Source organism: Ambystoma mexicanum, chromosome 8 (genome assembly GCF_040938575.1).
Source record: "Ambystoma mexicanum isolate Mex_15411 chromosome 8, UKY_AmexF1_1, whole genome shotgun sequence".
Lineage (NCBI taxonomy): Eukaryota > Metazoa > Chordata > Amphibia > Caudata > Ambystomatidae > Ambystoma > Ambystoma mexicanum.
This window is the reverse complement of record NC_090929.1, coordinates 905,056,154-905,071,569: the sequence shown is the minus strand read 5'-3', so window position 1 is coordinate 905,071,569 and position 15,416 is coordinate 905,056,154. Positions and strand designations below refer to the sequence as shown.

The 15,416-nt window shown below is 45.4% G+C and overlaps 1 protein-coding gene across 6 annotated transcripts in view; it reads right to left on the bottom strand.

The window, feature by feature from the left end:
* Positions 1-15,416, bottom strand: part of PARG (poly(ADP-ribose) glycohydrolase) — a 2,316,516-nt gene that overhangs the window by 1,338,281 nt on the left and 962,819 nt on the right. For all 6 annotated transcript variants that reach the window (XM_069610801.1, XM_069610798.1, XM_069610799.1 and 3 more), the window contains one exon: positions 12,813-12,905. In XM_069610801.1, the coding sequence (XP_069466902.1) occupies positions 12,813-12,905 (93 nt within the window). The remainder of the gene's footprint in view (positions 1-12,812; positions 12,906-15,416) is intronic.

The window sequence follows — 15,416 nt, the reverse complement described above, 5'->3', positions numbered from 1 at the left end:
TCCGGCCGGCACCAACCTGGGCACCTCAAATCACAAGAGCTGCATGTCAGTGGCACTCCGGGTGGTGGTTAGTGTCAGCCCAGTAATCCTGATCCATCATTGTTGCTCTTGCCCTGCAAAAAGAGAGGAAGATCATGCGATTCTGCCGGGCAGCCTGTCTCAGTGTCCCTGTAAAGCAGTGCACTCATGTACTGCGATAGTAAATCAACAGAAAACCATTCTCTCCACAGACTAACACTTCCTTGTTAGTGTTTTCCATACACCTGTCCCATATGCAACAGCATAGCTTTAATTGGATGACATTCTGTTGATCTGACAAAAGACAGCAAAGCTGAATATATTTGTTTCATATTGTGCCTGCTTTCTGACATGATCACCCCATGTCATTGATTTAGAGAAAGTAAGGGGCAGATACCGTACTTACCAATTGTATCCATATTAATACATTGAAATTAATATGAGGGCTGTGAAGAGCCAGGAATGAGACGCGGACACAGGACTCATGTTTTTGGCTATAGACTTTTATTAAATATTAGTGGGGTTGAAAAATGCCTCACTATCCCTAAACTAAGAGGTATTTCCCTACCTCAACCAAAACTAAGGGTATGTTCTGTGTCAAGATGTCCAAAGCAAAAATGTCTGAAGCTCTATCCTAGCCATCAGACTCTAAAAGTAACTCTAAGGTGCTAAGGGTAATAATGTTCCTTGCTTGAAAAGTGCACAAATGTTCAAGTTCAACAAAAAGGTATACAACCAACAGAAGTTGCAACTGAATGATCTTCACAGTTCACAAGGAAGATTTCCCTGCTATTGATGTTGTGATTTAATCCAGGAAAAATGACTCCCTTCCCCAGATCCTTTTCACATTCAACACAATCAAAAATACTAAGGTATGAATCTTCCTTGGGATTCCTTGATTCACAAAACAACACCTGGTGTACTCTCCTCCCAGGTTCTTCTCCACATTCACTGCAGTTCACTTTGCACACTTGACTTTGCCTGGTATACTCTCCTGCCAGGGCTTTCTTATGCAGTTCGCTTTGCACACTTTACTGTACTGTATCGGGGTGGGGGAGCCCTGAGGTATGTATGATATGTTGAGTTCAATAACCTGCCCAACACCATCACTTGTCTTCACAAGGCTAAATGGGATTCTTTTTTCCCAGGGCCTCTCACAGGCTTTGGCTTCCCCTTTGACAAAGGTTCACAAGACTAAGCAGGATACTTTCTACACTTGGCCTCTCAGGCTTTGTCTTCCCTGGTCAGCTTTTCCCAAGTTCGTACTGTGGGTCCCTGAGCCCAGTCCCACTGTCTAGGGCTTCGGATGCCATGCCCAACAGTGCTTCGTTATCCTTTCCCTGGGCTCATTGGTTGCTTTCTTGGCTCGCTCTGTGTCTCCGCATTGGGTGCTTCCCCGGCTCTCGAGGCTTTCGCTGATCATGCAGGTACCTCCAGTATCCATCCGGTTCTCTGTCGGTGCCCCAGCTCCCTTGGCTGTCAGTAAGCACTGTTTGCTTCCTTTCACCTCGCAGCAGACTCCACAGAGCTTGACTGAGCACATTGCTCACTGGGTTGCCTTGCTGCTCCGTTTCCTGCACCGGCGCCAGCAGCCATATTCCCGGTTTCTCTGATCTTCTCACCAAAGCTGCATAAGGAGAATATGAACTAATTACTTCTTTTCCCGGCAAGGTTTTAAACCGTGTTGACCCGTCTTTCTCCAGCTACTAGACCGCTGGTGTTTGATACTCAATAAAATAAATCATCATTGCTCCTCGCTTCTTCCTCGTCTCAATGTGTGTTACTTCATTTGATATTGAGGAGTACTGTCAGTAGAGTTGTCAAAATTTCAAGGGGAATAATGGCAGTATGCTATTATGGCATGCAGAAGGGGAGGGAGGATATCCCTACAAGGGAAAAGGGGGATACCATGTCTCACCTGATGATGTCATGTTGTTTTGCTCTCCCAAGTCTCAGTGCTCAGATACATATATATTTTGCTTATGAGTTTCCCCAATGCACAGAAAAAACAAGAAGGCAGTGTGCTTTTGGAACACAAGAACTCACTCTCTCAATTAGATTATAAAACTGGCACTTATCTGGCCGTTTATCTGGCCATTTATCCTCAGATAAATGTTACAGAATAAACATACAGAATAATAGGAAGGATTACATCACTATTAGCCTTTGTTTGCACCACTTCATCTTTTGCCAAGAACAGCACTGGACAGCTTTTAAAACCCCAGGTTGGCAAAGAGACCCTCGCAACGGGAACAGACTGAAGAAGAAGATACGTCTACCTTCTTTCAATCCAGCAGAAGCAAAAGTGACTCTTTCGTTTTCCAGCCTTGTCTGATATTAGCCACTCTAATGTACAAAATTACAACTCAGTACTTTTCCAGAGAGGTCTACTTCCAATGCAATTCCACAACTACCCGGCCAGTGTAGACTGCAGAATTCCACTGACACGTAAACACCCTCTGTTTCGCATTGGGAGCCGAGAGAACTTGCTCTTCGGCACCTTGCGGAATGCAAAACAAACCTCGCCTGAACACAAAACCAAGCTGTTGTTCTCTTGCTTCAGCAAATGCACACTGTGTTCAGAAATTAGATTTCACTTGGGCTTGGAGTCAAATGCAATGCATTTTGGGGCTTGTGCACCCAGAATGCACTGCAATAGACTCCATCTTAGAGTCAAAGATATTACATTTTTTAAATGCATAACACATGTCATCCCCCCGACTGTCGCCTCCCCCCCATGTTGTCCTCCCTCAAATAGCTGCCCCCAGAGTCAGGATCAGGTAGCAGCTGTCGTCCCATGGACACATAAGGAGAGGCTACCTCCATGAAAGGAGCGATGACATAATCAGATTTATCACAGGGTGTAAGGTTTTGACTTAACATTTGGCAACGTTAACTGATGTGCCTTTTACGGTCCATGAATGCAGTGTATTTATCAATTGGTGATGTTAAGATCGATTTTCATTTTGCACCTTTCCCTCCATAGATTCCTATATGCCCCAGTCTTTTAGCTCATTTTTAAATCATGTCCTAATTTTTGGAGGTCAATAAAGCCTTGAGCTTTTCTTCCCTTGCCTGTTTCGCTCATTCTTATAGGGAAACCTAGTCCCCAAGTTGATCAGTACTGACAGATCTCTTCTCTTTAAGAATTCTTGTATGTTTAAATCAACTTACAGTGTAGTGCAGTGCAGTTAGATTTTTGATTACTTTGGATATGTGCCTAAAACGAGCTGTTGGCAGCTGTATGATTTTTACAATTTTTGTCATATTTTTCTCGTGCACTTTTGCATTTACCGTGAATGGCTACTAAAGGTGGCTAGCACCGTAACATGGCCATGCCACAAGATTTTCGCTTGTTCTTTGGCCATCTTGTTTGGCCTTCTTCTTGCCTTCTCGAGTCAGGCAATATCATATATGGTTACCTCATTCCAAGTGAAAAGCTGCTGATTTTAGCGACAAGTGGGCTTTGTGTGTGTGAGCCAGAAGGTGGCGGCTGGGACTGCCTTGTCCCAGTTCACATCCGGTGGCGTGCGAAAGTCTACTGCTGGACGAATGTGATGAACAGAGGTTTTCCAGGCTTTAACAACCCTGGGCTGTTTGAATTTAGCAGATCCCTACCATTGGTGGGCTTGCTCACAGCCTGAATCTTGGATAAAAGGAGGGCTACTGCAGCTATTCGGCAGATCATGATTGGAACCAAGAGTTCTGCACCCTGATGACCCGAGGACGAATCCCTGCAGCTGACAGCATCTACTCCAGTGTTTGGCCCGGTGAATCCCTGCTCCTCTGTCTGATCTCAGAAGACACTTGTTGGTGCTTCGACCCTAGCACTGGTGGGAGCAGCTAGTCTTGAACCCTGCCTGAGGATCCATGCATTGGAAGCCTTTGGGAGTGTCCCTGGAGCACCCAGTGGACTTACCAACTCCCTTTTAGGCTACCTCGCTGCAGCTGTCATCATTCCGAGCAGAACCTTGGGACTTGCAAGATCTTCAACATATGCCATAGGTCGCCTGCTCTCAGATTTTCAGTCATGTCACCACAAGGGAAGCTGTTCAGGTACTGTTTATGAGTTGATCGCTGGAAGATTGCCTGACGCCTGACCTTGATGACCTTTGCTGGAACAATCTCTATGCACACCCGTGAGAAGTCCTGGAGTGTCTGAACTGCTGAAGTCTTAACCTTTTCTTCAGTTGGGGGGGGGGGTGGTGGTCTTCTTGAAGCTCACTTGAAACATCTGGTGAGAAGCACAATCAACTCCTGACATGAAAAGGGACCTCTGCACCCGTGACTCCTGGGCTTCCCTCACCCAAACCAAGGACAGAAGACTGTGTCCCAAGCAAATTCTGGAAGACCTGCAGTGTCACCTGGAAGAATCGGAGTCAGTGTGGTAAGTGAACATACCAGTTTCTGCCCCATTCCGCTGTCCTCCAGAGGGTAACATTGGGTGTAGAGCCCTTGTCCCTAACTCCCTCAGGCCTGGCCTCTGGTCGTTGAACCTAGGCTAAGGATCCTTTTCTTAGGGCTTACCCTGGGAATAGAAAAGAGTGGGGCACTTACCTTACTTTAAAGAACTTTCAAAGCACCGCACAGCCCAATGCATCAGTTCTGAAATACTTTCCCTGAAGAAGCTATAGTTTATAACTTGTGACTTTTGGGCTGGACTTCATAACATAGAGGGAACTGGGTTTGTGTGCATTCTAACAATTATACCTATTTTTCCTGCACTTGATTATTCACCTGTTAAACACTGGTCCTGAATGCATATGCAATTCTATTTCTAAGGGTGAATGTTTATATAGGTTATATATGGTTTTTGATTTACATTATTTCTCTGTGAATTTGATATGCTTAGTGTGTTCCAAAAGGCTGAAGAAATAATAGTATTTTAATATACTTACTGACTAACAAATTATTGGTGGTGTTCTATGTGGACTCATTGTAGCCCAGGACCACACTCACACTTTTCCTGAGACTAGGCCTTGACTGTTCATCCACCTACCTTGATTGGGTTTGGGCCAACTTCTCAGTGTTTTAACAGGGGCCATTTAAGAAATCCATTAAGTGACTTCAGCACTATGGGTGTCTGAACTATTAACACCTCATTTTAGGCATAAAAGCAGTATTGGCAATTAATGACCTCCTGTTTTGGGTACATCAGTGACAGCGAAAAGAGAAGTGACCAATTCATTGATGTACAGATTAAATAGCAGAAATGCCAATGCACACCCCACTGGGAGGGAAATATGCAGGTCAGCTCAGCACTTGGACCATATTGAACACTCAACTAAGATGGACTTCCTTCAACATTGTAAAGGTTGTTCAGGAAAAACCCTTTGCCTTTAAGTGGACCCAGAGCTGTTCCTGGTTACACAATCAATGGCATGCGTGGTAAGTCAGGATCAGGAGATGGACAAGGTGGCATTGTAAATGGCTCTTTATTTTCACACAAAAACGAGGCTAACCCCACCTCATAGGTTCTTGGCCCTAACCTATAAATAAAATCACAAAAGGGTGCTTGCAAGGAGGTTGCGACAAACCATAAATTCCTCAGCACAAAATCCTATCTAAACCGGAGTTCTGTCAGTACCACACAAAATAAATAAAAATTCAACAAAAATGTACATAGGCCCATGGCTTACAGTTTCTCTCATCCCACCTTGGAGTCTGGTTTCTGCCACCCGGCTTCGTGGTCTCACCTCTCAAATTGTGTAATCTGCTTCTTCTCCTCCAGAATATCCTCCATAAAATCAACATCCTCATCCGTTTCCTGTGTGACAATTGTGAATCGTTTTGCAGCTCTACTAAGTAGATCTGTCTTTAATGGGGCAGGAGGTAATCGGTAGGTCAACTCATTAGGGGACACCATGATGTAATCATCAGCATCTATACATTCCTGGTATTCCTGATGAATGTTAGTGTCCTGAGTGTTTTCATATTCATCATGATCAGAAAATGGGTTAGTATAACTTTCTACTTGGGCCTGATATCTAGCTCTTTTTTGTTGGCTCCCCATCTGTGCGTTGTAAATGTCTTTTCCTTGGTATTTCAGGCTGCTCCAGTAATTTGACAATTTTGGACAAGATAACCCTGAAATCCTGCATCAGCCATTCCTTTTGAGGTCATGGGGTGATTTTCTACTCGGTAAAACTATGCATGGGGGCAATACTCTTACATTTCGGCGGTGACATTCTCAATGCCGTTATCACCCTGCTCTTCCCACTCCTCTTCGGAGTCAGAGATGTCTACTAGGGCCTTCCATTGTAATGCAGATTCCACCTGCATGGGGTAAACTTCCCAGCATTTCTGGCGGCCCTCTCAAAGTGTTTTCGGTTAGAATTTTAGGCACGTCCACCACCCGCTTCAACATAGTCCCGGGAAGCAACTGTTGCACACACTTGGAATTACACTATGGACAGAAATTAAAGAGTGTATTTTCCATCTGGGCATCGGGGTAACAATGCTGCCTTTGTGTAGAATGTGGGAAAGGACATTCACTAGGCCTCTTAAAGCGAAAACCTATCCTGCCCCCACTTGCCCTACTGTAACACCGCTTAGCGGATGTTGTCAAGTTGCTCTCGGGGTGTCGATTGATGATGTTGTGGCTCCAAAAATCTTTCCTGGGCGAGGCCACTTTCCATGAGGCCAGGGAGGTGAGGCCACAACCAGATATTCCCCCTGGGGGTGGTGCTCAGCGGGTGGATCTCATGGGAGAGGAAATCCTTTATGGGATTGGTAACAATGGTCCTGGGAGAACGCAGTATTCATCCTCCCCTTCGGTATCCCCATCTTCTTTAACCCCCACTCAATTCACTCTGGTTCCTCACACCACTGTTTGTAAAGGTTTAGCAGAGGACATCCTTAAAAAGACTGGGACGAGGAAGAGAGAGAATCGCCAAAGTCTGAGACAAAATATTACTGTGGCAAGGAAGATGAAGCAAAGAAGCGAAAGCCCACCGCAGAATCAACACATGTGGTACAGCTGCCCAAAGGTGAGCCTAATGTTAAAAAGGGAAGAAGGGCTCACAAACATGTGATGAAGTGGGAAAGGAAGAGCCAGATCGCAGCACAAGCCAGAGCCAATTAGACAACTGTTCACTCAGCCATGAAGACTGAATGGTATTATGATGTCACCATGCCTCCGGAGGGGAGGGTTTATGAAGAGAAGGCATGCTGCAGGTCCAATGAGAAGTGAAAGAATACCTTTGGAGGTACTTCTCTCTAGAAATAGAATGTTCTCTCTGTTTTCTTTTTATGTACCTGGGGGTCGTGTGAGCAGCCGTTGGAGGAGGAGGAAGAAGAAGAAGGAATCTCTCAGGAATGCGAGCCCGTATATGAGTGGGCTTATTAGTAGATGATGTTCGTCTACTACGAGTGATTGTGCTCCTGTTGAGCTCTGTTGTCAAAAGTTTACCCAAGTTAGTCGACCTAAGAAGCCTGAAAGACTTTTCCAAGTTGAGAGACATTAGGAACCTAACGGACGAAGGTTCTGAGCTGTGAGCGTGTGCGCCACTACTACGAAATGTGAGCCAGCTGAAATTACGAGTGGCGAGGTGAGCACAGCTGATCACGACGTGTTGGCCTGCTAGAGGAGCAGCGAGGAACTCGCTCGCTGCGTCGGCCCCACCGTCGTGGGGGAGGAGCCTGTCTGGCGATCGCCAGAGGCTCCGAGAACAGCTGATTCAGCGCGGCTCCTGTGAGAAAGAGAGAGCCACGGCCCTACCTGAAATACGAGCTGGCAGTTGCTGGGATTTGACGTACGAGAGGTTCGGAGCGTGTTCAAGGCTGGAGCGTCAATCCATGGAGATACGGAGGCGGACGAGGAAACGAAGGTGAGAAACGTTAATTAATCACTCACACAGCGAGAAGGCATGAACAATACTTGGCTTACAATATATTTAGAATTTGAACTGCTACATGAAAGTTGTGACCCAGGAGAGCCTATAGGTCACGAACAAACGAATAAGCTTCAGTAAAAGGGGCATAAAGAAAAGCAAACAATTATAGAACCAGGCGACTGGAGAAGACAGCCACCTTCAGTCTTGGATCTGCCTAAGACTTTATGTTTATGTTTCACTCCAGAAAGGGATTTAAGTCCGGGGAAGGGAAAAATCTCATAACCTGAAACTCGCCTTGAAAGAAAGATTAAAGTGTTCCACAGACCAAAGGACATTCAGAAAGAGACATGAGAGACTGCTTGGTGGAAATGGCCTAATGCACGACCCGTTTATGCAATAACCACCAGTTCCTGATCTTTAAGGAGAATAAAGTTAATCTCAGTTCCCGATAGCTTGTGTCAAGAGTGGTCATTTCCCGCCTGGCTCATTAAACAATGGTCCTGGGAGAACGCAGTATTCATCCTCCCCTTCGGTATCCCCATCTTCCTTAACCCCCACTCAATTCCCTCTGATTCCCCACACCACTGTTTGTAAAGGTTGAGCGGAGGACATCCTTAAAAAGACTGGGACGAGGAAGAGAGAGAATCACCAAAGTCTGAGACAAAATATTACTGTGGCAAGGAAGATGAAGCAAAGAAGCGAAAGCCCACCGCGGAATCAACACATGTGGTACAGCTGCCCAAAGGTGAGCCTAATGTTAAAAAGGGAAGAAGGGCTCACAAACATGTTGAGTAGCCAGTCCTGGAGGAGTAGGGAAGGAGACGCTGGTTGGTCCAGTATAGAGGAACCATAGACACTGGAGGCCGGGACGTGGACTGCTACAGGTAGCAAGAGGTCTCAGCAAGACGGACCTGATCGATGGCAGAGACACAGGAAGCCAGACCAGCGAAAACTGACCAGGAAAAGAGACGCGGGAGGCCGAAGGCGAGAGAGAAATTCTGGAGTAGCAAGAAGGAGAAAAGCTTCGCTCCCACCCCCGAAGAGAAAGGAGACCGTCCAAGAACTCCAAAAGGTACGGAAAGTGCCGGACCGGTCAGGTGGGCATTTAGGGAGCTGGGGAAGCTCAGGAAAACTTCCATAAAAGGCCTAGGGTGTGAAAGGGATCCTGTGCAATATAATACGAACTTTGCAAACGTTAGAACAACATCCCAAATATTACAAGGGGATGGAAAAGGAGGCATACAGGTACACACTTTATAAACCCATTTTATGAAACACTTGAGTGTAAGTGCATATTAAACAATCAATCACCAAGAACATCCCGAAGAGCACAAGGGGGTGAGAAAGAGAACCTACAATATAATATGAACTGTGTGAAGCAGATAAACACGTCCCGAGGAACACAAGGGAATAGGAGAACAAACAAACAGATACCAACATCGAGAGTGCACCTAGGTTCGACAGTACCCGACAGGTGATTATACAAGGTCTGTCCAAGTGAACACTAGGCAACAAAGGGACAAGGATCCCGCCAAGCCAAAGGGACAGGGTCTGGGTCCCAGATAAAAGCGGGCAAAGCACACTAGTGGAATGCATAAGAGTTGAGGACCAACCTCAATACAAGAAGAAGTATAACCAGTAGGCTGGAGCCCAAAACATGAATATCTTTGAACGTGAGCATTGCAGAAATGAAGCCTGGCAGGCGAGTAAAACAGACGTAATACACTATTGGAAAATATGGTGAGGTATGGCAGGTTAGTGAACTAGAGCTCACAAGAGAATGGAAAGGATCCATTCCATATGCTACGGACTGGGGAAGAGGAATTCCCCAGAGGATTTTTTAGGAACATTATTTTGTGAATAAGAGGAACCAGGAATCCAGTAAGAGGTTGCCCCCAGGAGAGCGGGGAACTGGATTAGCTTTAAATTGCTTGAACTTGTGAACAGTGAACATTTAACTATACACATTCTTTTGCAGGCGACTGCGCTTGGTGTCATCCAGAATGGGAGAGACCTCCTTCTGGAATTAAGAAGACACCCACTTTTCTTTTAGTTAGATTGAGAGCGTAATGGATGGAAATAGGCTTAGACACAGGACGGTGGACATTTTTGTTTGACAGACATCTTCACTGGGTCCATAGTTGTCTTTTGCTGAGGCAGAGCAGCCCCTCATAGTAGTTAGAGACATATAGGCCTTTCCCCAACCACCGTTCCTTTCTTTTTGAATAAATAAAAGCTTATGATAACTATCTGCACTATACTTGTGTCAAGATTCTTACCTCTGCACCCGTATAGCAGTAACAAACTAAAATGCACATTTTTGGAATGCACAGGTAGAGAAGAACATTTTCATTACATTGTACATCTATTTTATTCTTTATAAAAGCCCTTGCAGACGCTTGATGCCAAAAAAAGTAGCTTACTTTTTTCATAGAGGCCAGTGTACCACTAGTTTGTTTTCTTTGAACTTTTACGGTGGCAGATTGAAACGTGGGGGTAAAGCCATTTAAAATAACATAGCGGGGCTGACAACAAAATTAAAATCTAAATCGTCAACACCACCACCCTTTTTCTACTTTTTGCAGAAAGAAAACCTTCCTAAGCCCTCATTGCAATTACATCAAAAATAAAATCTGTTTTGCACGAGCCCCTTAGCACTGGCCTGGTTTCATGCTCCCGCCCATCTCCGCCAGGGGGACAGTGCCACTATTTCTCTTTTTACGCTTCTACCCCTGCCCCTTGCATGTTTTTTTTCAGATCTATAGATCACATGTAGAAAGAAGAATGTATAATACCTTTTTTCTTAGTCTTTTTAAAAGTATACACTTAGGTTGGTGCACTTTCATTTGAAAACGACCAATTGCATGCACATATACATGCATATGTGTATGTGGGGGTAAGGAAGTGATGGCGTGGGTGTGGGCCAGAGTGGGTTCCCCATTTTAAAAAAACCTGGTCGAATTTTTGAAGGCCAAAAGTACACCAGCACAGTGCTGACGTTTAAAAAAGAGGTCTATAAAACCACGTAGAACCGAAGAATTAAAAGGTTCACGCCGCAATTTGACAATGGTGGGGAAGAAACATGAGATGGGTACATTTTACTCAGAATACTGGAAGGTGGATAACTAGTTAGTGAACTTTCTTTCTGAACAATGGAAGAAGTGGAGGTAATTTGGCGAGACAAATCTTCTCAGGCTCTTGGGATTCCTGCCTTAATTTGGCAGAGAGGAAGTAAGTGCATAATACCTGCTCTTGGATCCAGCTGGATGCGGTGAACAACAGTATGGCATGATTGCAGCCCAACTCTGGGGTAGCAAAGGAAAATAATTGGTGATGATGATTCGATTAGACACCGGGTAATGCCATCATTCACCATAACTGCCAAGTGTAGGTAAGGTAGGGGGGTGTGTGTGTATATATGGAGAGTGTGACTGTGTATACATTATGGCCTCGGTGGTAGGCGGGGAGCGAGACGCTTGCTAAATATTTCTATAGAGTTCTATAAACTGAAAGTGAATATGCACGTTTAACGTTCTTTCTGAATGATGGAGTTCACAGAGCCACGTTTCTGGCACAGTGCCTGTTTGACGTTGGCACAGAGGCAGAAGGGCTGTACTGATAGCCATTCTGACCATTATGACGGTGGAGGAAGATGTCTGAACAGGTTTTATCACAAAGCTAGTAGTCAAAGAAAAATTAACAAAGACTTCAAGTAACATTCAATTAAGACGGGGGTGTTGTAGAAAGATGCTGTTGGGCGACTTGATCTTCCCTGGCCTTTGCAGTAGTAGAAGGTTCCTGACAAACGGTCTTTCTAGAGCCTGAATGTGATACCGAAAGCTACCTGCCAAACTGCTCTACCTATCCCCAGTGGTAGAAGGCTTCTGACTAACTTGTTTCCCTAACATTAAATGGTGGAGATGGACAATGCTCGGTGACCTTGCCTCCAAAACATATCAATGGCAAAGGAAGGTGCTTTGCCACTGCAGCCTGTCACAACACCTGAACGTCTGGTGAGAAGGGAGACAATGAAGAGATACAGTGCATCTCCCCCACCCCTAAAATGCCCTGAAGATGTCAGTGTATAGAGGCACTGAAGCTACAGGTAACAAACACCAACTGTTATAGCGCTAAGAAACAGGGGGATACGGCATGAAGCACTATATAAACACATTTCTCCATTAGATGCTGATAGTAAAGCACAGAGGGGCGATGGTGATGAGGCTAACATTTCTGATCTGTATATATGTGGTCTGCTAGGGGTGGATGGGGGTGGCATGGCCTACTAACATGGAGGGATAATAAAGTATATTTTTTGGTAAGGGGTGGCTCAGAAGAGCTTTTCTGTTAGTGATGATTAAATAGGTAAATAGGATTAAACACAAAAGCTGGACCCCAAACCGTATAATGGGGTGGGGCACCCCTGAAATTCATGCCACACAGACTTAGGCCTTTGCCCCACGTGGGGGGCATTATTAGCTATTGTCCCCTGAGCTGCATGGATATCTGTTATAGCCCTGACTAGAGGATATTCCAGATCCACAGTGTCGCATATAACCCTATCTTTACCATGCTATTGACTCACAAATAGCTACGTGACTGGTGGCATTTATAATACTTATTTTCAATGTTAAAATATGACGCGTTTTTGTTTCGAATGGACCTTTTAAAAAGCTCAATAACACCGAAGTTCCTACATCAAGTGTCAGGCTGATGTGGTGTTTTGATATATGGCTTGAATTAAGGCTACGAAATAGGATGGTGTTTATCTAACATCCTCTTACAGTGTTATGGATGCGTGTTGTCCTGCGTATCCCCCAGTCCGTTAACTGAAAGTGACTGAACAGACATAACCTTTAATCAGAAACCTAACCCGTCCCTGGCACTCTGACCCGAGCCATTACTTATCCTTACACGCAGCGTCTGGGCGCGCCAGGGCAGTGAACTGTGTCTGTTTACCTGCATGCAGAGCTTCGGCAGAGAGAGGGCCAGATTAACCATAGCCGGCAGGACGAACTGGAAGAGACGAAGGGCTTCAGTTTCCTCGAAAGCCTGCGGGAGACAGCAAAATAAGACATGAAATATAGCATGGCTTCGGCCTTCGAATGGTTCCTGTACCCTCGCAAGACCTCTTCATGCACGTTTTAACACACTTCGCTTCAAGGTCTTTATGCAGGTCCCGCACATACGTACACCGGGACTGCCTTCACAGAAAGGTTGGACGTTTTTTCTAAATCCACTTAAATTCCAAACAATCCACAGCGATTACTGTCACTAAATGAAACACTGCGCGTGGCAGCATAGCACAATCAGTCCCAGCAAAATTACGGATGCGCCATTCAAATGAAACTAACACTCTATTAGAAAGCTTAGCCTCTTGTTTATTACAAACATTTTTATAACAGAATAACCATGAATACTTTATATGTGGGGAAACGAAGTAAATCTCAGAATTACTTTATTACACATAAGCAGTTATCCTATGGGCAATCAAACACATAATTGGAACTAGGACGTCTTATCAATGCACTGATTTGTATGAATTACTTTATAACTTCCAAGTGATACTACATGCCCTAGCTTCAGGAACAGCCATAGAGGGAATGGGATTTATGCAGCGGCAACCACACTGACCATCTACGCGGCCAACTGAGTAGTGTGGGCTCCTTTTGCTCCCCCTCCCAGATCCCTAAGCAAGTAATGGTAGCACAGACTAGTTGTATTTGTGGAAATATAGTAGGCCGTAGGCATTTTTATTTTCTTGCAGAAAATACATAACATAAGAAAATAATACATTGTTATCAGCTTTTGGGCACACTGTGTCCAGTTCCGGGTTTGCCCAAGGCTTGTTCTGAGTTCTTGTCCTCCTTGGGCCTCCGTCCCTGGGCACATGCCGCCTACGACTTGCTTTGGACCGTGTACGAAGAAAGTACTCGGCGTTCCATTTTCTGTTCCTTTACTTCTTTTCCGTTATTTTTTGCAAGGTGGGGTGGGTGGCAAAAAAGCTTTCCTCTGTCCAGGTCCCAAGGAGCTTACCCGCAGAGGTAGGCTCCTTACCTGGTTTGTGATTTTGGTCATCTTTCTTACCCCTCTTATACCCCTCCGCTTTTTTGTCTTTTCCCCTGGGGGCCGGGCTTTCTCTGGCCCCACGCCGCTACCTTTCGCACCTTTTCCCGGTGCCGCTTCCTCCCTTCCTATTTCCTTTTGTTTTGGTGGCGCCATCACGCCACCCCTCCCCATGGCTTCTGCGCCATCTTCAGCCCCACCCCGCGCCTAAACTCCCAGGCCCTCCAACGGCCCGCATTTCATGCGTCCTGGGTCACAGTCCCTTTCTGGGTTGGAGCACAGCTGCGTTCATTCCTGGGCTGTGTTGTATAGACCGCACTGTGGCCCCGGGGTAATCACACATAGCAAATCGGTGTTGTGATTGTGGAGTAGCTAGGATGACTTATAACAGAGTTCTGTAGGGTAGTAAAGCATACTTTCATATACAGCGTGCAGATGACTAGCCATAGCAAGTAAGGGGTGGGCAAATAGCTTGAATGCCTAGAAAAGTGGGCAAGTAAGCCGGGTAAATCTTTTAATTAGGGCTAACCCCGCACCTTCTGTTAGCCTAGTTTGCTTTGAAAACGGGCATATAGCCGAGTGGGATCCACATTTTATTAAACACAAAAAACTCCTCGGGCAAAACTAAAAGTAAAAAGTAAGTCCTTCCATAAAAGTTGCACACGTTCAAATGTCATCTTCCGAAATTCAAAATAATTCGGGCAATCTGCCTGGCACTCTTAGTCTCCGTGATTTTCCTTCCAAAAGTACTCCAGCTTGTCTGTTATGTAATTCCTCCTGTAGATTCCATGGATGTCGCAGTGTCTCGCCACTAGCCATAGAACAGCTGTAGTTTCGTTTTTTTCAAGAGCACAGAGCCAACCAGGTTTCCTATCACCAGTTTCCATAGAGGAGCTTACAAGCTTTTCCATAGGGTCCTACTTTCAACCCTACATATATACTTTCTACTCCAATTCTGGTCCTCGTCATCAACCACAACTCATGCCCTTTCCTCTTCCCACTCGTTTTATAGGGGTCTCTAGTACCTGCCATGGGCGATATTTCCCTCTCATCCTTTCCTGCTCTCAATTTCTAGTAACACACTTGTGTGCTGCACTCCTCCTGATTCCCAACCTGCAGCTGCTGTTTCATTCTTACCAACTCCAGATATTCCTCTCCTGCAACTAATCGATACTCTCCTCCTGCCAACTCCCAATGCTCACCCACCTACCTCTCCTGATATTCCTCCTTACCCTCATCTCGACTCCTGCAGTGCCTTACTATCTCTCTCCAGCCTCCTTCTCCCACTATGACTGTGAATCGCCAACTTCCTCTAAACTCCACCACTGACTTATTCCAAACATCCACATCACTCTACCGGGCAGGGGTTTCAAGAGCCTGAAGTCCCCTAGTGCTGGGTTGGATCAGGGGTTTGAAGCTGGGTGGTCTGATTGTACTGGGATATTAATTGCCCCCCTCTTAATTACAGCCTTTATATATCAGTTAGAGTTTCTTCAC